The sequence below is a fragment of the Gouania willdenowi genome, chromosome 6, assembly GCF_900634775.1.
Source record: "Gouania willdenowi chromosome 6, fGouWil2.1, whole genome shotgun sequence".
NCBI classification, from domain to species: Eukaryota; Metazoa; Chordata; class Actinopteri; order Blenniiformes; family Gobiesocidae; genus Gouania; species Gouania willdenowi.
In genome coordinates, this window is record NC_041049.1 from 52,600,759 (window position 1) to 52,621,135 (window position 20,377).

The following is a 20,377-nucleotide window of genomic DNA, read 5'->3' on the forward strand; positions in this document are numbered from 1 at the left end:
GTAGTGAGTCTGGCATAGTGGGAAAAGTGCAAATCTTCTTCTGGTAAGTAAGCTTGTATGAGCTATGTCCACACCAACTTGTTAACAGAGCTGTGGCTCGTGCACGCTGTCCCACACATGTAAGCGTAATGCGCATGCACTTTTTTTTCAAAAAGTGGATAGGGCATTTCTTTTCTAAACATTATTCACAAGACCCTTAACCTTAAATTGCTCCCCGGAGCGTCCGCAATGTTGTGGTGTGCACACTGCATTTCACCCATTTCCACTCAGTACTAGCAGAAGAAATAATCTCACTGTGAAATGATCGATAACATAACAATATATAGAGGACCAGTGACGTGCAGTCAGGGTAGGCAAGGTCGGCAGTGCCTACCCAAGGGTGGATAAGTTTGAAAGTGTCAGCATTTTGTGTGTTTCATAAACCAAATGACTGAACATCGCTATTTCTTGGTACGGGAGAGACGCTGCACAGTCTCACTCCGCTGTAAGGCAGGTGGAGGCCACACCCCCTCCCAAAGGGACATTGCCGCGCTGCCTCTGTTCCCATAGAGTGTTTTGATGGTTTTGCGCATGCGCAGTCAGTTCCCCAAGATGAAAACCATTTACGTAAAAAGGCAGCTTTCTACGCTGCATTTGGACATAACTGCGCTATGCTAAATGCTATACGCAAGTCCACAGTGCATTAGTGAATTGATCCAACGTGGCCACTGCTACATTCTCTAGCGAGTGGGTGGGATTACACTACAGGCAGGATGACAGCGCTAGAGATGATAAAGAAACTTTATTTTCAGGAAAAACGACAGCTTTTAAAAGATGGGAGACCAACACCTGAGCTACCAGACCTTCAGCAAAGGTAAAGTCAGAAAATTGTTCGTATTTTCCACAGTGAATGGTACAAAAGGAAAAATTGGCTATGTGGATGAGCCTCACTGAGGCTGTTCTGAGTTGTTATTGTTGTCATTTTCTCTGTGTTTCCAACACAAACAATGCGCTGCCGTGTCATGAGATATATTTTGTTGGGAGAGTATGGAAGCTATATTGAATAATTGTTTATGTTTCTTTAATGGTGTTTTACAATATTGATTTTTTTTAATAAACACTTGACAGCAGAAACATATGAAATTGTCATTGGTGGTCTCGATTTGCAACGTGCCTACCCAACCCTAGTGGTCACGGCAACTGTAGAGGACTTATGTTGGGAAGAACCTCTTGCATCTGGAATCTGCAAAACATTTCTCCTTTAAGGGAGTGTTCTCTCTCCAAACATCTGTTATCCACATAGCATTGTTCATCTATATATGGAACACCACTAAGGATGACGCAAGGATCATTCGGTTTAATGCGGTTTCAGTCACTTGCTCAGGCTGGAAACAGAGACTTTGTTTATAGCAGCCAACACACATGAACAAGCACGTAGAGTTGTAACTGTAGTTTTAGATACAACATGCAATGATGTATTGTTTATGATAAAATTTCCAGTCTGATAAAAAAGCAATGACCGTTAATAACTTAACTATTATGCAAGTCATTGATACATCGATCATAGGCAAACTCACTGCCTGGTTTACACTCAGCCTAATTGTAAAAACATTATTCAACAGTTGGCTGTGCTTATTTCAGATGTCGAAATTATGGATATGAATAAAGACTGTAAACAAGTTCAGTTCCTGCAGGTTGCCAATGCTCTTGGCAAACCAGGTACAACACAGGCACAACATAAATATGAGTATTGTTGACTGAAAAAATGGAAGTATAATTTATTGAAAGACTGAAGGCACTTTGCATTTTAATAGAATACCAAACCGCACTGTTACTAACATTCCACTTTAGTTTAATTGTAGCTGAAGTACATTAGCTCTCTAAAACGTATTGTAATCAATTGATTTCATTAAAGGCTCCACATTTTTCGCCACTAAAGCACATTTATGGAATTTCCTTTAATAACTCCATAATCCTAATCTATTTCGCAAGTCATTGCTGGCAAAATTAATAAAACTACTCTTTGACAAAGTGGATGAGTGGATCCACCACATTGTCACTTATTATTGTCATATATTATTTGCATTATGTATTAATTTAGCTACAACTTACTTTTGTTTTTATAACATTGCAAACACTATCCCGGGTTTGTTTGTGTCAAAGCATAGTCATTGTAATGGTCTTCTGACAGGAATCCCCCAAAAGAGCATCAAACAGCTACAGCTGGTTCAGAACGCTGCAGCTCGGGTCTTAACCAGAACAAAGAGGTCAGAGCACATTACTCCAGTTTTAAAGTCTTTACACTGGCTCCCAGTCAGCCTCAGAATAGACTTTAAAGTTCTGCTACTGGTGTATAAATCTGTGAATGGGTTTGGTCCAGAATACATCAGTGAGATGTTAGTCAGGTATGAACCCAGCAGGTCTCTCAGATCTATGGACACAGGTCAGATAGTGGAGACCAGAGCTCACAGTAAACATGGTGATGCTGCTTTTAGTTGTTATGCTGCAAAGAAGTGGAACAAACTTCCAGCAGAGCTGAAGTCAGCATCACATGTGAACATCTTTAAATCAAAGTTAAAGGCACTTTTTTTCTCTACTGCATATGATTGAGAGAGAGATTTTTTTGTCATGTTGTTGATGTCATGATGATTTTACTGATGATTTTAATTGATTTTACTGATGATTTTAATTGATTTTACTGATTATTTTAATTGATTTTACTGATGATTTTAAATGTTCTTATTGATTTTAAAAAATTGAATGTTTTATCATGTAAAGCACATTGAGTTGCCTTGAGTATGAAATGCGCTATACAAATAAATTTGCCTTGCCTTGCCTAATGCAACACACAGTTTATTAAAACATCTTTACTTAGTCTTTTTTTTCATTAACTATCCTTGAGATGTTTCTTCATGTATACTCATGTGTATGTTTTTGTTTAGTGAGTAGGATCATCATTTCCTGCCTTGTCAGAGTTGGTGATGTCACCTGAGACATCTCTGGGCCATACCAACTGAGGGGCATTTTCTTCTTTTGTAACTTGTAATGGTTATTTAGCAAGATTGATTTAATTTTTTTTTTCAATTTAAGTCACTTAGTTGTGTAAATGATGTTCATTTCAGAGTCTGGTACCTTTGTTTGGTAATTAAGGGAAATGTTAACTTTGCCTGCAAGAGGGATTCTCCTGAAGTTCACAAACACCAGAATCCATCTTGTTCTGTTCCCGCCTTTGCATTTCAAAATCGAACCGATTAGAACCAATCGTGAGGCAGTGTTGTGGTTTTGGGCGGGATATCCGGGTGTGACGAAGGCAGAAGCGCCAAGGCAAAACTGGTGCACGCGCGGTTACGGGGAGAGGAACTAGCCGTACTATCGCTATTAGCAAAGCTCCCAATCAAAATAGAAAGATGTCAATGCAGGAGGATGGTTAATGTGCCCTTAACTCTCATACTCGTGTTGCAAAAATGGCAAAAGTCACTCAATGACATAAAGACCACAGTATTACTATGCCAAAAGAAAGTTTTCACCAGTGGAGCCTTGTTGTTGTTGTAGCAGCGTCTCTGTGGCGTATGCCGATGACATCATTTGTTACCGTGTGATTGGCTAAAACAAATCATGGTGGACAGGCGCTTCGCCCCATCAGCTTCAAGCATTCTGTTCATGTCCCTCCCTGGTTCGGAAAGGATTTGCCAGACACAAACCCAGATCGATGTGGAGAACTAGAGTTAGAGGGAGGGCTACACATCAATCTGGCTATTGCCAGGTTAGGGAAATGTGGGTTTCACCCAACTGATTTCATTAAAGGTTCCACATTGTATTGCCACTCAACCACGTTTATGGAATTTAATTTAATAACTCCATAATCCTAATCTATTATTTAAGTGGAAGTAATTGCTGGCAAAGTTAATAAATCTACTCATACAAGTTTGTTGGTTGAAACAATGGCTACAGGTGTCCAAATAGGTCCCAACGTATACAAGGCTATCTCGGCTTGCTGTTTTTATCAGGTCATAAATTATAAAACAGACATTCTGTAAGTGTTCTTTTCTATCAGTCGGGTCAGGCTGTCGTTATCTTTGTGGTCCAGAGGCCGCAGGATTTATCATGGCAATATTCATTCAGGCAGGTCTCTATACGTGAACTGTTCCCTGCCAGCTGGAAAGTGGCATCCACATAGGCTTCCTGGAGCAGGTTTATATTTGGGGAAGAAATGGTCTCAAATATTGACCTTATTCCACTGAATAAACATCCGCTGAGGATTCTGTGGTGGGCAGCCTGATAGTGCAACTGTTGTGTTTTACAGAAAAGCGTGTTTGCTGAGCAATGGGAAAGTGTATTTGTAGCTTACAGAAAGACACTTATGATTCTGGTCTCATGATCTATTAAACAAATGACTTTGTAATCAATATTTAAAATATTGCTTTGGGCTCAGTGTGAAAATACAGCCTCCTATTATCAACCTTATGTATCTTTACATAACAGACTATGTATTTCTATGTCTTCAATGACAAACACTTTCTTACAGAAATGTAAACATTTATTATTAAACATTACCTTTTATTACACTGTTTTTCACCCATCTCCAATTGTTCTAAGAACCACAACAAGATAGTATTTGAGGTTTATTTTCCCAAACTCACCTGTTTTCCAGAGTTTTAGCCTCTGAAAAGTCACTTTCAGTCCGCTTCTAAAAACAGGCTGTGTTTTGGGCCATGATGCATATGCATGACTATGAACAAACAGTGTTTATCACAGCAGCAGTAAATCATTAACAGTCTTCCTTTTCCAATGCTGCTTCGCATTGGGTCACAATCACGTCATAAAGGCGATACAAGGCGGTATAACGGCTGCTAAAAGTGAAACTGATTGTGAGCGCTCACACTGAGCTTCGGTTTATCTATATACTGGAGTATCTATATACTATTTAACGTAAAGATATTAACTGGAATATCAACCTGCCTTCGCCAAGTTTGTTTTACCTGTGAGGTAATTTGAGAGGGAGGAGCTCACATTCATATGTAGGGTAGGACGAGGTTATGACATAACTCAAGAAAAATCCAACTTGCCCGTTTGGAGCTGACTTTTTACAAAATGTGGAATAGCAAGGGAAAGAGGAAACAGAACTTTCTCAGCTTTGGCCCTCTGAATGAGGCTAAAGGAATGTATATTACTGTAGCAAAATCATTATAAATTGATTTATTTCACAATACTGCCCCTTTAAATACAGAACGCTTCAAATATTAACTCTAGTTCATTTTAATTATTTATTTTTTTGTAGTTTTAAATTAAAAGTAGCAACAAGTGAGGGCGGAATTAGGACAAATGCTTTACTACAAAAAAACCCCAATTAAAAGTTAATTACTTATGAGCTTGTTCCTCCAGAGAGATACTAAAGATACTCTAGTTTTTGTTCACAGTCTGACATGTTATAACTAACAACCAAATGTGCTGAGGGACACGAAACAATAATGAATAATTAAGGGATGGTTTCGAGCAACTGGAATCTCTTGCAATGTTGAGAATAAGGACAAATGAATGCTATGAGGAAAAGTGCATGTACAATTTACATGCAGACACAATTGTGTAGGGCTTGTTGGATTAGGTTTCTATTCCTTCTTCTCCAGCATCTTTATAATCTTACATCTAAGGATATTCCTACTGATACCTTGGGTAAGGTCTTTTGTTTCTGATTGGTCAATGTACTATCTAGCTGTAGTATATTGTAAGGGTGTCAGATATCAGTCCGATATCAATAAAAAAAACAATATTAGAAAATATAGGCCTCCATTTAAAATTTCTGGTGCAATATACATTTATTAAGGGTTCTTTTCCGGGGTCTTCAAATGTAATTTTCATTAATCTTACTCAATTGTACAATATTCTTATGTTTAAGGTTCTCTGTTTCAGTAATATCCCTTGATCAAGCCTTTTCTATCATTCCACACTACACAAAGTATGCATGATTTTTGCTGATAATGTATCATATTGATATTGTTATCCTATAGCCCAACACTCAAAGCGGCAATACCAGTAACGTATTACAGGTGATAAAGTTACAGTATATTTGGACACACGTAGTACATAGTCACAGTTAAGAGATGTATACATTTTGGGAATAATGTAAGCAAATAACATTCTCAGCTCATTGAACTACAGAAAACATTGATCTTAAAATGTCAGAATAGCAAAAGAAGAGACATGGTAAATAATAGAAACACACTGTGGTTACTATAAAAGAAGAGTATACTGTATGGGGTAGGACTCGATAAAGCTTTAATTACAGTATATGCTTTAATTATTGGTTGTATGATATTATGGACTTGTTTACCCTGGATTTGAATCAAATTGTTTTATTTTTTGTTTGTTTGTGTGAAATACATGAATAAATAAATAAAAATATTAAAAAATGTATTCAACAAAAGAAGACTGGCGCTTTTTTTATTATTACAACTTGGACTGTGATAAATTTTTGTCGGAGTTGGCGAATAACTGATTATTTTGGATTTTGTTTTTTTTGCTTTTCTTTTTTTAAGTAGAAAGATAAATCCTATGTTAGACAGTCCCACTGCTATATACTGCAAGTAAAAGGACCACATGACCTTGGTTTGTGTAAAACAACCCATCCCTTTCTATCAGTGACAGTAATCAGAGCAATTTCAACAGCAGACAAGCACTAAAGTCGATGAAAGGATCTATACACTGAAATATTTTGGTTGCAAGTGTTGGTCAGTCAAAGAGAGAGATAACCCCCTGTAGTATAGTGTCTTCAATGGCTGAGAAAACAAACAGGATTTTAAGTGGGTGAGAAGAAGTGTAAGTGGAACAATAAAAAAAGTATCAAACACAAAACAAACTTCTGAAATCAATGCACTTCCTCCTGGCAAAAAAAGTAAAATAAATTGTTTTTAAAGTTGCTGCTTTTTGGCTGAAGTGCTTACTTGAGAGTAAAAGGTGTTAACGAATACTTTGTATCCATTCTAAAGTCACCAAAGATGTAACAAAAAGAACAGAATAAGTGGATGAGCAGCGAGGGATAACAATAAATACAAGGAGGGAAAAGTGCAAGAAGATTGAAAAGAGAGCAGCAAAGCTATCAAAAGGGAAAAGTTCCAGTACGCTGTGGCTGTGTGGGGGTGAAATAACCTCCCTGACATCACCCAGAACCTCATTTCCACTTAGCCCAGACATTTTCTATTTAGGAGCAAGCAGTTGTCTCACCCTAATTATTCCGCCCTCCACCTCCATCCCTCAATCTTCTTGTCAGTCCTCTCAGGTTTTGCCCTGTTGTCCTTTACTTCCTCAATCCCACTGTTGCCCTTTTAATACCTCCTTAGGAGTAGAAAGCCACAGCTCCATTCTCATGAATTACTTTGGAATTTTAAAAAGGTCTTGTTTTGTTTCTTTGCAATTTCAATGACATACTGTCTAGCATTTGTCACCACTTGGGTTGGGTTTGTTCTGGAGACATTATGGACTAGCTGTTACTGCATGCACTAAAGCTCTTTACAGATTATTGCTTTCATGCAAATCAGAGGCAAATTTTGTTCATACCCCGCTGTTCTTCTGATGAATGTAATTATCTTACTCGGGTCCCAGGTTTTTCATTGACTACAGTAGGGAGGACTCAATTAAATCAGGAAGGCAAAAAAAAAAAAAGAATATGATTACCAATATACACTTTTACCCACATTGCACAAGATGATCAATTTATTCAGGGAATTGCTCCGCCTAAAAAAAAAAAAATATGATTGACACCTAACCTTCATTGGGGTGTAATCTCCATTTTTAGCACTCAGAGATCTAATTAATTAGGAGGATTCTCATTTCCTCACTAATGCAACTGGACAGAGGCATGATAGAGTAGAGAGAGCAGGCAGGAGGAGGGATTGCTCATAGAAGGGGGGGGGGGGGGGTGCTGTATTTCATCAATGCAGGTGAATAGTGTTCACCTTGTTCATTTAAGGGAGGAACAAGAGAGTGTGAGGCGGTGGGGATCGCACCAGCTACACTGTATTGATTACAGCTGCCAGAACCTTGGCTCCTGGCCATCACATAAGGAGACACTGCAGTAACAGTCTTTATAATAGCATTTCTAGGTAATGTACTCAAGTGTTTCACTTTATTTTCTGGAGTTCCTTTCTGGGTTACAGCCATCATCTCTACGCGAGGAAGCATTATCTGAATATAAGGGGTGTAGCTGCAAAAGAAAGGAGTAAGTGTAATAGTGTTGGTGCTGATGTTTTTCTGGTCGGAATGAGTACATGTCTTAAAAGTAAAACTCAAAAGTGTATTGCACACTCATCACTGAAGTCGTCATATATCAAATAGATCATGTGTTTAATTAAACTCCAAATCCAGATTACTGCATGATGACATATTCAAGCCTCAGTGACCCAGAGTCTTCCTGAGTGTGTGTGGGTTTCTTATAGGTAGCTATTTATTCATTTCCTCCCACAGTCCAACTACATGTTTCGGCTCATTGGGTTTCCTAAACGAGTTTTCAAAGTAAATGGGAGAGTTTGTATAGATACCTTTGCCTTAGACCTTAAGTCTGTTCTATGTTTACTTTAACTGTATCGTTATACAGACATATGTTCATTTGTGGGATGGACGAGACGATCCACAAAGTTTCTGCAGAATCTAAAACTGCTTGGGACAATCTTTTTTAACAGATAAAGTCATAGTGTAGGGTTTATAGATCAATAAATAAAAGATTATTTATTCTTGAAACAAATGTCGAAGGTAAGTAATTGCCACTCGACAGTCTCCACCATAAACATTGGGTTTGTTGACAAATGGTTAACTGACTTGAACTTCATAAAAGCTTTCCACGTTGCATTGTGGGATGTGCAATGTTTTTACAATGATTTAATGTATTTCTTCACCAGACAAGGAAGACAATACATCCAGCAAGTTCATTCTGTCTTCTTTTAGGTTAATATGTTAAGGTTTCATTTCAGACAACTTTTTTCATGAAATTTACCTGGATCTACTGACATGTTTCAACTGTCAACTGCCAGTCTTCTTCAGAGGCATCTGCTGACCGCGTTGATGTGTCCTTGACTTCCGTGTAATAATTCCAACAAGTTCATTTTGTCTCCTTTTTGAATAAAGACAAAATGAACTTGCTGGAATTATTACGCGGAAGTCAAGGACACATCAATTGGACATTTTTAATAAATACATTTAAAAATGAATCAAAAAAGCCACATAAATACCATTGACCTTTTGGTCGACAAATGTCTTTCCATGAAATTGTGTATGTTGGCAGTTTTTGGGTTATCTGGTATCATTAGTGGATGAGAACAACTCAAAAAATTATCCTCACCAGCAAATTTAAATCAAATGCTTTGTGGGAAAAGAAACAAACCATAAATTAAATCCTGATTATGTGTTTTATCTCTAGCTAGTTTTCCATTACAGATTTTCACAAAAAAAAAAAGCAATGTTTCTAAATGTTGAAAAACGTATAATTGCACTTTGAACGTGTTTCCATTGAACGTTTGCTGTCTAATGTGGCAGTAATCATTTTTAAGTATAATGCAAAGAAATGTCGCGGTCTCCTCCTCTGTTTACATGTACCGCGCCATGTTTTCTCAGGGAGAAGAGGTCATGTGGCCATGTACGCCACGTTCTGTGACGTGTGTTTGTGAAAAAAAAGATTCCATTGCGCTTTTGCAACATTTTAATATGAAAACGTCTGCGTTATATTTTTTCAAAATTCAGGCGTTTCCATTACATTATTGTTGCGCTATTTAGATTTTACGCATTTTCAAGGGTAATGGAAACAACTTCTGTACACTGAGGTATCGTCGTTCATTGTCACTTTAGTAAAGTCTCCACTGATATCGAGCTACCACTCTCTGATCATATGTGCAAAGAGGGCGGACCTCTTCAGGCTGATGGTGGGCTTGTGTTTCTCTGCCATTTTACATCTTACGCACTCTAAGGACTTACACTTTGTTCACACCGGCCTGCCCTTCTCTCCACACAGCTCATCTAACGCTCACATTTTCAATCTCCTGATAATAATGGAGAAATGAAAGAGAGTTTATAAACTGAAGTGTATATCAAATCTGCTGTAATGAAATATTATCACTGTTTTTCCTGTGCTCTATTATTTGCATATAAATGACATAATATATTAACTCTTTGGCCTGTACCTGGGAGGAGTAAATATTTCTCTGTCTGCTTTGTCTGATGTGATGACACAAGGAAAAGAGATACTAATTGAAAAGAGGAATGCATCTTTACGTGACGACTGACATTCAATTATGTTTGAGGGATCAGATTAGGTGGTGGCCCGAGAATTGTTTGAAAACAACATTTTGCAAAGCAGCAAGTCTAAAGCCAGTCGAGGATGTAATTTGAATAGCTGTTTGAGGCCCGGGCTGAATGGCGCTCCTCTGAATTGAATCACGATTCTATAACTTGCAAGTAATTGGATGTCCACAATGAAGTGTTGACAGAGAATTGGAGGATACGGTGACACAAAAAGGCGGAAAATAAGGACAGTAAAGCAGAGACAAATAGAGAAAAATGCACAAAATAAAAATATAGGATGAGGGGGGAAAAAAGAAGTGGCATTGTGAAAGAAGAAATAATGTTACCTGAAAAATAAAAGCAAAAAAAGGTGTGCAATTTATTCAAAGCAACCTGCTAAAGCATCAGCTGCCATTTATCACTACACATGTAGCTTCTTTGGTTCCTGGGTCAAATATGAAGTTTAAGCTAACATCCAGCAAAAGTTGCAGCAAACAATCATCAGGTCACTTAATTCAGATAATAAGCAAGTCCATTGACATGTCATTTTTAATGTTTGTACTAAGCAATAATTGTTTCAGATATTGATAATAAATACCTTTACAGAGAAAAACTAAGTAAACTAAGCTCTTTACACAATACACTGTCAACGACTGTTTGCTGACAGGTGACGTGATTCTGGCAGTGTGGATTTTTTTAAAGTGACTTTTTGTCATATTTACTAAAGCTTTCACTTTGTAAGGACAGCTTTACATCAAACTAGTAGTTTGTGTGAAAAAAAAACAGGCTCATTGAGTCCTCCTGCTACTCACAGGCCCCGCCCTTTCCCGTGGCTGGAGCCCCATCTCTTTTACAGTGTAAGGTCTGGAGGAGTAGAAGATGGAATTAGCGACTTTTCCGCTTGAAAGATAATTACTGTTGCTTGATTTACATTATGCTTGATTTGTAATTGTAACACTAGGACTCTGCGGTGCATGTGTTGTTCATGTGCGCGCAGCAGCCTCCGTGTAGGCTGCTGTAAGTGACACTGAGTTGTTGCTGCTGCTGAAGTTGTGTGCAAATTGAGCAAGAGAAGCGCTGCAGTAATATGCTTTTAACAGAGCATGTTATATTACTGTGATGTTGCTGTCGGAATAACATTAGCTTGTAGAGCTCCTTTGAGGGAGGGACTTTGGAAAGTTTGGAGGCAGGGTAAGAGAGCAGCGGGGAGGGAGGGGGAGAGAGGGATCTGAAATTTGCAGACTGCACCTTTAATGTAGAAAGTACTACAGGCTGTCGGTTCTCAGCTCAACTTGGGTTGTGAAGCATTGACATTTAAGACATTTTTTATCCAATGAATTCAAAGTATAGGCTTCATTTGATCGTCAAATCAAAGATCATTTGCTCTTTAAAAAAAGATGAAATTGCAGCTTGAAAGTTTGTTTTCATCTCCACTGTAAGCACTACGTTCGTTGACATTTTCATGCATTGCATTGTGGAAACAGGTGCAAAGAAGTGTTCTTATTTCATTCTCATATGGGGAATAACATCATCCACGTCAGGCAAAGAAACACAACAAATCACGGTAAAAGTGGTGGAGTTGAAAACCAACTTTTAAGTGGCAATTTCAACCTTTTTCCTTTGTTTTTGGAGTAAATGATGTTTGATCCATGAGGCATACACTATGGTTTTATCTAATAAAAGATAATCATGGGTAGCAGCTTAAAGCTTTATGCAGTGTTTGTATATTTATTTTACCATAAAGATATTTCTGTCAAAACTTCACAGATAGGTGTGAGTTTATGGGGAGGAAACTACTTTGAGATGGCTAAATATGAGCACAATACTTCCAATGAACACACACACACACACACACACACACACACACACACGTCGATTCATTCTCACATAATTGAAGAACATGGATGGGGAAGAAGGGGTTGGTCGACTATCGATTGGTTGGCCTGAGCAGTGACAGATCCCAGATTGGCCAGAGAGCATTAGGGAGTCAGAAAGTCACACTGCCATTAGCAGTCTGTCCTCTCTGGTTACAGCCTGCCAGAATACAGACAGCGCACTGACTAAAATAGATTACAATGACTGGTGTGAGGATATACGACGTACGTGCCTATAACTATAGCTCACCAGTCTATGTGGGGTCCAAAATCTAAAAAAAAAAATACTTTCGTAGAAGTTTACAGCTAGCATATGTTTCAGATTGCATGCTTTTGAGCAGTTGCTAATGTAAAAAATAATTTCAAGTCGAATCATTGCAAAGGACAACTTATTAGTCCCAGACTTTAAAAACGTTCTGTTGCACCTTTAACATATATTTTAACAGTACAAAGATTATAAAGACTTGAGATGATTTGGAAGTGCCAACTTTGATCAACTTTAATCCCTTGTCAAGCCTTTCCGCCCTCTAAAATGTTTCAGATGTAAAATAAATAGAAGGAAGCAAATTAAACTGGAACATAGCTACAAAAAAGCATGACAAGCAACAAAAGAGATGCTTTAAACATTGCCTTTTGTGTATAAATGTATCGCACAAAATTCCCCAAAAGGAAAAAGACTTGTGAAAACCAAACACAATCACAGATGACATTTTTATTGATGTGGTTTCTAGTATGTTCTATGGCTGACATACACACAAGCTATATTCAGAAGAAGCTTTACTTTTTTGGAGAAAATATTAATTTTAATCCCATCCTTGATCTTTTCTCTTTTGACTCTTGTCTGCTTTTTCAAAGAGGCACATTTGGGAAAACATTTTATCCACTGAAATATCAAGTTTGTATTGCTTTAATAAATCAGAAAAATCCTAGCTTTCAGGTTTTTTTGTAATGCAGGTTTGAATATTGATTTTCAGCACTTTTCCTTTTCACTCCGTATCATCAACTGCATCCATGGAAACCCGAGAACAACTTTTCGATGTCAGTTTTTAAAAAGGCAATGAAGTACATTAGGTATTACAACAGGAACCATTGGGTTGTACCTCAGTGTGTGATGACTGTGACCAACTTATGTGCATTCCATTTAGTTACCAGAAAAAGGTAACGGAGTGGAAAGACCTTCATCATTCAATGCCATCATAAACAAAAATTAGGAAGTCATACAGTACTGCTGACATGGAAAATTAAGTGTGCTACTGTAACCTTTAAAGTAGAACTAAGTCACTTTTTCACCTTATTAAATCCTTCTCATAGTCCCTGTAAGGGTAATACAAGTGTTTATGGGGTCTTTCATCACCCCCTGCTGTCTCTGGCCAGAAAACCGCACCTTTACCCTAACCCTAACCCTTTACGACAGCCCAATACAAACTAATGCTAGATTATGACCAGCACCATGGCTGCACACGGTTGTCTACATATTCACTTTTCTCAAACTTATATCATGGTGGAGCCAGCAAAAAAAAAAAAAAGACATACAAGACTTTTGTCCGGGGAACGGAGCAACTCCATGCAATAACACACACTGTCGTCATGGCAACAGGCACGCACACACTCACAACCCAGCGCTCCATCAGGCAGCACACACAAACATATCACACACATTTCCACACTCCCTTCTGTCTCGTTCCCATATCATTCATTTATTTTACTTGCCTCTCTTCCTTATACTGTTCACATGGTCACTTGGGACTATATATGTGAAAGCACCCTTAGTGTCACTGTTTTTTTAGGATTTTTCAGTGATCGGTTGCTAAGGTGTGCATGTAGCTGTGGGGTGGAGCAGGTGGCGGGGGGTGCAAAGTTTTTACGACAGTGACATAACCAAAAGAGACCTTTAGGGAGAGCGCTAAGCGCAAGTTACTTAGTTCTGTTTTAATGTCCATAATTTTCAACATCCAATATGTGCCCCTATATGTTGCCCATATACTGCTGTATCCATGTTAGGTACAGTATGTCTGTTTGTTAGAGCTGACGGGTTAAGAAACAGAGGTCAGCCTCGTTAATTGATAAGAAATATCTGATAGATAAACAGTGGATGAAATGTTCAGCAATCATCAGTTAACCGTTTTCTCATTGACTAATGCTCATAAACACATGTACACATGACTGATGATGTCGAAGAAGAAAATGTAATTACCAACGGTTCAGAGAGCACCTAACATACTGTCTCTGTCAAACTGCCATACACTCGCCTTCATGTAGGCCAAAGAAGGTGTAACAGGCTTATTAATATTGGTGAGAGCCTTCAACCCACAATGTCCGCTTTCTCATTACCAGTCAAATTTATTCCCTGTCAAAACTAATCATAAACAATGAGCAGAGGACTAGAATCCCTCTGCTTCTTACATCCACTCCCCCACACAACCAGAAATGTTCAATCTAATTTAATCTTGGATGAAGTGAATACACTTTGCAAAGCCACTGAGAGTAAACAGAAATGTACTTCTCCACCACAAGTATAGACGTTTTTAAATGAGACTCAGATCAAGGAATCTCATTATCAGACTAGTGTGTGCCAACTTGGCGACTTATTCGTTAAATCTGGTGACTTTTTCAGATCTTCTTGACGACTGTTCTTGTCAAAAGCTACTAGCTACAAATCTATACACTTTTCCCGGTGTTATTTGAGACTTTTCTAATGTTTTTGAGACTCTGACGTGACGTGAAAGCACGTATCGCTCTGCAGTTACTGTCAGTCTCTCAGGAGCATCACGCAGCACTCCCAGCTGCAGTCAGAGCAGAGGAGACGCCTTCGTGGAGCATAAAGTTAGAAACGAAACCAAAATTAAGAAAACAAAAGCAAAATAAATACAAATGTCATTTTATATTCTAACATTTAATGATACAGGACAAAATTGATTTATGTAACTCCAGTCCTCGAGGGCCGGAATCCTGAGACTTTTAGATGTGTCCCTGCTCCAACACACCTGAATCAAATGAATGGCTCCTTATGCTTCTGCAGAGCTTGATGACAACAGGTTTCAACCAGGTGTGTTGGAGTAGGGAGACATCTAAAAGACTCTGGAATCCAGGACTAGAGTTGAACACACCTGGTACAAACTATTTAATTTAATGTACATACTATTTAATTTAATGTACATACTATTTTATTTAATTTAAATGTTCTCCTGCACTACTCATCAATGCACTACTGCACTATTATCTTATTATCATTATATTTTATTATTATTTTTATTCTATTCTTCTTATTATTTTTATTCTATTCTTCTTATTATTTTTATTATTCTTATTCTTATTCTTATTATTCTTATTCTTATTCTTATTATTATTATTATTATTATTATTATCTTGTTATTTTATTTAGTTTTGCACATTCTAGTTTAACTACTGTTTATATTTATTATTTTTTTTTTTGTAGTTGATTGTTATTATTTAATGTTTACACTATTAGAGAGAGCACAGTTCACCAAGTCAAATTCCTCGTGTGTATAACATACATTCTTGGTCAATAAAGTTGATTCTGATTCTAAATCATCAAAGTCATGAAGTACTTAGATAAACAGTAAGGTCTTTGACCTGCTTTCTGTGAAGTGTCTTGCGTGTTATAAATTGGCGTTAAAAAAATAAAGATTGATTGATTAGTGAAGTTATTGGCCTCTTTCAGTGGCAAAATAAATAAAAGAAGAATCAACAGAAGAAAGTTCATTTGTAGTTCTAAACATATTTACAGTGTTTTTTTTTCTTTTTTACTAAAGGTTATTCTATTCTGAGGTTATTCTTCTCCTGCAGCATCCATTACAATCACATGCAAATGAGCAATAATGCAAATTAGGCAATGACGTCATTTAGCGAGGAGTTGGCAACATCGTATCAGACATAAGACACAAGTACTTCATCTTTTTTTTTTTTTTAAACTCTCCCCTTGTCAGTTATGAACGGTTCAAAAAGCAGCTTGGGTAGTGTGTTGGAATAAATGTGCACATCAACACTGGATTTTCCGCCTCAGAAAAAGCACAAGTGGGAAAATCAAACTGATTTCAATGTGACAAAATGGATTTCCCAATTTTCACCGGATTGCTTTCTGTTTGTCCCGGAGTGGAGGAGGTGTCTGTTCAAATACACACAGCTCCCCATCTGAATCATGTCCGGGGAATTTGGAAAACTACCCGATTGTTTTTATGTTTACCTCTGGATTTCTGTTCCCATTGTCTTTTAGTCAAACATGGAACGATCACAAACGTACATGAGTGGCGCGCGCGCGCGCACACACACACACACACACACACACACACACACACACACACACACACACACACACACACACACACACACACACACACACACACACACACACACACACACACACACACACACACACACACACACACACACACACACACACACACACACACACACACACCTTTTTAGTATAAAGCTACCAGAGGTGAAAGTATTGAGTTACTAGTACTCACGTTACTGTAATTGAGTTTTTTTTAAAGGGTACTAGAACTTTTTTGAGTATATTTCTAAATCCGTACTTTTACTTTGACTTAAGTGTGTTTTTAAAGACGTAAATAGGTAAATTTCTACACCCAACCATTCCTAAGTAAATTATTTCATTTTATTATATTTTTTTCTGTTTCATTTAACATAATCCATATGTTCTTAGTCACCCAGTCACTTTCTTTGGCTCAGGTTGGTTTTTATCTCATATCTTGTTACCCACATGGCACATTTGGCATGGCACTGTTTTAGAGTTCATAAATGTAGCTATTCTTAGAGCCTGAACAATATCCATATCAGGTCTTTGCAGTGCCGTGCGCAATGCTGTTTTTGGTTTCACTCTTTGTTGGCGTTACGCAGAATGACTGACAGCGTTGCAAAGCTGAGAGCCAGTAGAAATTGGCGATATCAAACAATATGGGGTTGGGCTTTGGACATGGCCAATCAAAGCTGGGTAAAGGCCATTTTGCGCTCGAGCGCTATGCACCTCATTGGACGCATTTCTCAGCTGAGAAATGCTCAGATGTGTGTAATGGCGGTGTCTGTCTGACTACGTGGTTTGGATTTATCAAAATATGGAATTTTATGCACACTGGAGCAACTTTTGATAATAAACAACAAAGGTACGACACAATTTTTCATCATTGCTGACTTTTTCCGCTGTGTATTTTCTGATCTTGAGGTTTTGTTAGAGAGCTCTGTGTTTATTTTGTGACTCACAGCAGTGGAAAAAGGCAGAATTTGCTGAGTTGTCGACTTTTCCCTCTTTGAACATAATGACCTGGTGTTTGTGCTGTGGTTTTTTGTTCTGAATGTGGGTAAGCTACAGTTTTAGCTGAGTTTCTTAGGATTACAGAGAGCTATAGAATGAAGGATTTCATTCATTCTTTACAACATTATGACCTGTGAGAGTCCCGGAAGATGGAGCTGCCCCCGCCGGCGGGTCCGTTGGGGTTGAAGAGTCTATTCTGAGGCAGGATTACGTCAAAAGTATGTTGACAACATTTTTGCCAAAGATAGACCTTACGACATGGAAGAATTCATTACATTTTTGAGGGGATCCAGATCAATGTAGATTCTGGATCAGTTTAAAGATTTGAAAATTAATATCTCTCTTTATTGGCAACATTTTAATTTATAATTGACCAATCTTTATAGAATTTGAAGTAGTTATGTTGGGTTGGTTCCTCCTTTAGCCCAATGCGTTTCATCTGGATCAAATTCAGATTGTGCATTTCATCCCGATTTTTTGAAAAAATGGGGGTCACCATACATTTGGCCCTACTGTATCATTATTAATGGGGATAAAAAGGTCTTCCAAGCCTTTAAAGTGTGAATGATCATTTAACCAGAGGAGATTTGGAGCTTGGTGAAGATTTTCTCAATCTGACTACTCTTGTTTGTAACTGCATTATAATAATTTTTTATACAAAGATCAAATAAATCAATATACTGTAGGTTGTAGCTATTGCATACGCCAATAAGTTGATCATATACAAGGCTTAGACTAATTCTAGGTGGCCTTTCTTGTCTTGCCATATTAGTATCACAGCTTAGTGGGATCACTTGTGTGTAGTTCTCATGACATTTTGATTTCAGATCCTTAGAAACACACACGCACGCACACACGCACACTCCATCAAAGTCACATTTCTACACATACACACACTCACGTTAGATGACACTGATCCCATTTTCTCATCTCATTTCATCTTCCTATTAATCAATTGCCACTCCAATAAGGAGTGGACTGTATTTCTCAGATTGGCTCATCAAAGCATTTAGTGACTGTGGTTCCAGCAGTTCCGGATGGAGGGTTTTCAGCCAGGCTTGTTGGACACCGCGAGAGATGGCGGATGTGTGTGTATCACCTCAATTAAACTATTCGCTAAGTGTCTGACAACAGCTAATATTCCTCTTCCACCAGCGAACCCAATCGATGTTCTGGCATTCGTCAACCTGCTGGAAAAGCAATCTTCTCGTTGTCTCGCTTTGGGTGGAGGGGGAAATTGAGAGCCACTCATTTGGCTTCTGCGTCATCCCGTTGGAATGCAACTGTGCTCTCCGTATGACAAAATATACAAAAAGAGCATTTGGGTGCGTACTTGAGTAAACTTTCCCTTGTTGGTTCTGAGTGTAGAAGCTCACAGTGGAGTGTAACAAAGAACACATTCCACTTGAGGAAAGCCCATCGCTTTGAATACACACACAGCTGTTTTAACCCACCTCTCTGTCCAGCAAGGCAGGAGAGATAACGGTGACGATGTCCCCTCTTTCGGCGTCGATGTAGAACATGTTTGGTGACGGTTTGTCAGGCGACTGTCGGACGATGTTGTAGCGCAGTGCAGCGTTATCGGTGGCAGTGTCGTCTGCGTCAAATGCTGTCATCGTCATCACGGTAGTTCCTGGTGAAGAAAAGAAGAAACACGTTCAGTCTGAATCCAGATCTGCAGCTGAAATAAACTAGGTAACAAATTGGCAAATTGAAAGTTTCGAGATTTTTTAAACGCAAGCTAAACACCTAATTATTCAGTCTGGCTTTTATGTAGTGCAATGGTTCCCAAACAGGGGTACGTGTACCCCTATGGTACAGGAGCACATTATAGGAAGTGCTCGGGAAGATTTAACAATTAATTCAAAAAATAATCTGGAAATATTCCTTGTTCTTTTTTTAGGCAATTTTTTTTTAACAAATTCACCACACAAACTGACAATGAAACTATTGCGTAACAAAATACTATATTTTCTTGTGCCGTTTTATTACACTTCTGACAATACAGTAAGAGACAATAATTAGATATTTGCTTTACTATTGAAGTAATCACAAAAAAGTTGTGTGGTATTTTCTTGAAATAAATTCCACTTTAAATGATTTTTATTGCTTTTTAATTTGTAGATTAAGCCTTTGGGAACCAATATTCAAAATGCAGTTAGGGGTTTAGAAGAACCCACTGTTACACAAAGGAAAACGCATATGACATTAAGGAGAGGGTACAAATGAGTTGAAGAGGGAGTGCACATGATTTGACCAAAATGCAAAGGGGGTACATGGGACAAAAAAAAATTGGGAACCACCAATGTAGTGCTTTATGATTTTTTTAATGCTAATTTTAATGTTTTATATTTTAGAAATATTGTTCCTTTCTCTATTTTTTTTTTTTTTTTTTTTTTCTCATTTCTGACTCTTTGGAATCATCTTTTTAATTATTTTATTAAATTACTTCTGTGTGCATCAGTCTCTAAACCGTGTTATCATTTTAATCACATAAACACATTTTAGTGAAGCACTTTGATCTACAATTGAATTTGTAAGAAAAGTGCTTTATAAATAAAGTTGATTGATTGATAATATTCTGATTGTCAATATCTAAAATCACAGTGGAAATTGCAAAAATAATCTAATTTCAACCTGGACAGCAGACACGTTTTTTTTGTTTCTTAATAATGTGTTTACCTCTTTGTGTCAACGCTGACAGCAGGGTTCAATTTATTTAGTAATGGGAAGAAAAATGGAAAATTCCCCCTTTTGTAAATAAGCTGAAAATAGCTGATATGGGAGGCGATCTTTAACACAGCCCCCCGCCCTCGCTCAGCGGTGAAATACCCTCACCACAAAACAGGACACACACGAACCCACACACTGCTGAATATGGAAGCAAATGCACAATGAAGAGTCTTCTGTTTCGCACTGACACACCGTCATGCTGCGTGACATGATTTATGTTCACGGGATTTGCTTT

At 37.9% G+C, this 20,377-nt stretch overlaps 1 protein-coding gene across 1 annotated transcript in view; it reads right to left on the reverse strand.

Annotated features, from left to right (window-relative positions):
• The window catches only part of cdh13 (cadherin 13, H-cadherin (heart)), a 411,437-nt gene that overhangs the window by 127,782 nt on the left and 263,278 nt on the right, over positions 1-20,377 (reverse strand). The window contains exon 8 of the mRNA XM_028451185.1: positions 18,864-19,042. Within this exon, the coding sequence (XP_028306986.1) occupies positions 18,864-19,042 (179 nt within the window). The remainder of the gene's footprint in view (positions 1-18,863; positions 19,043-20,377) is intronic.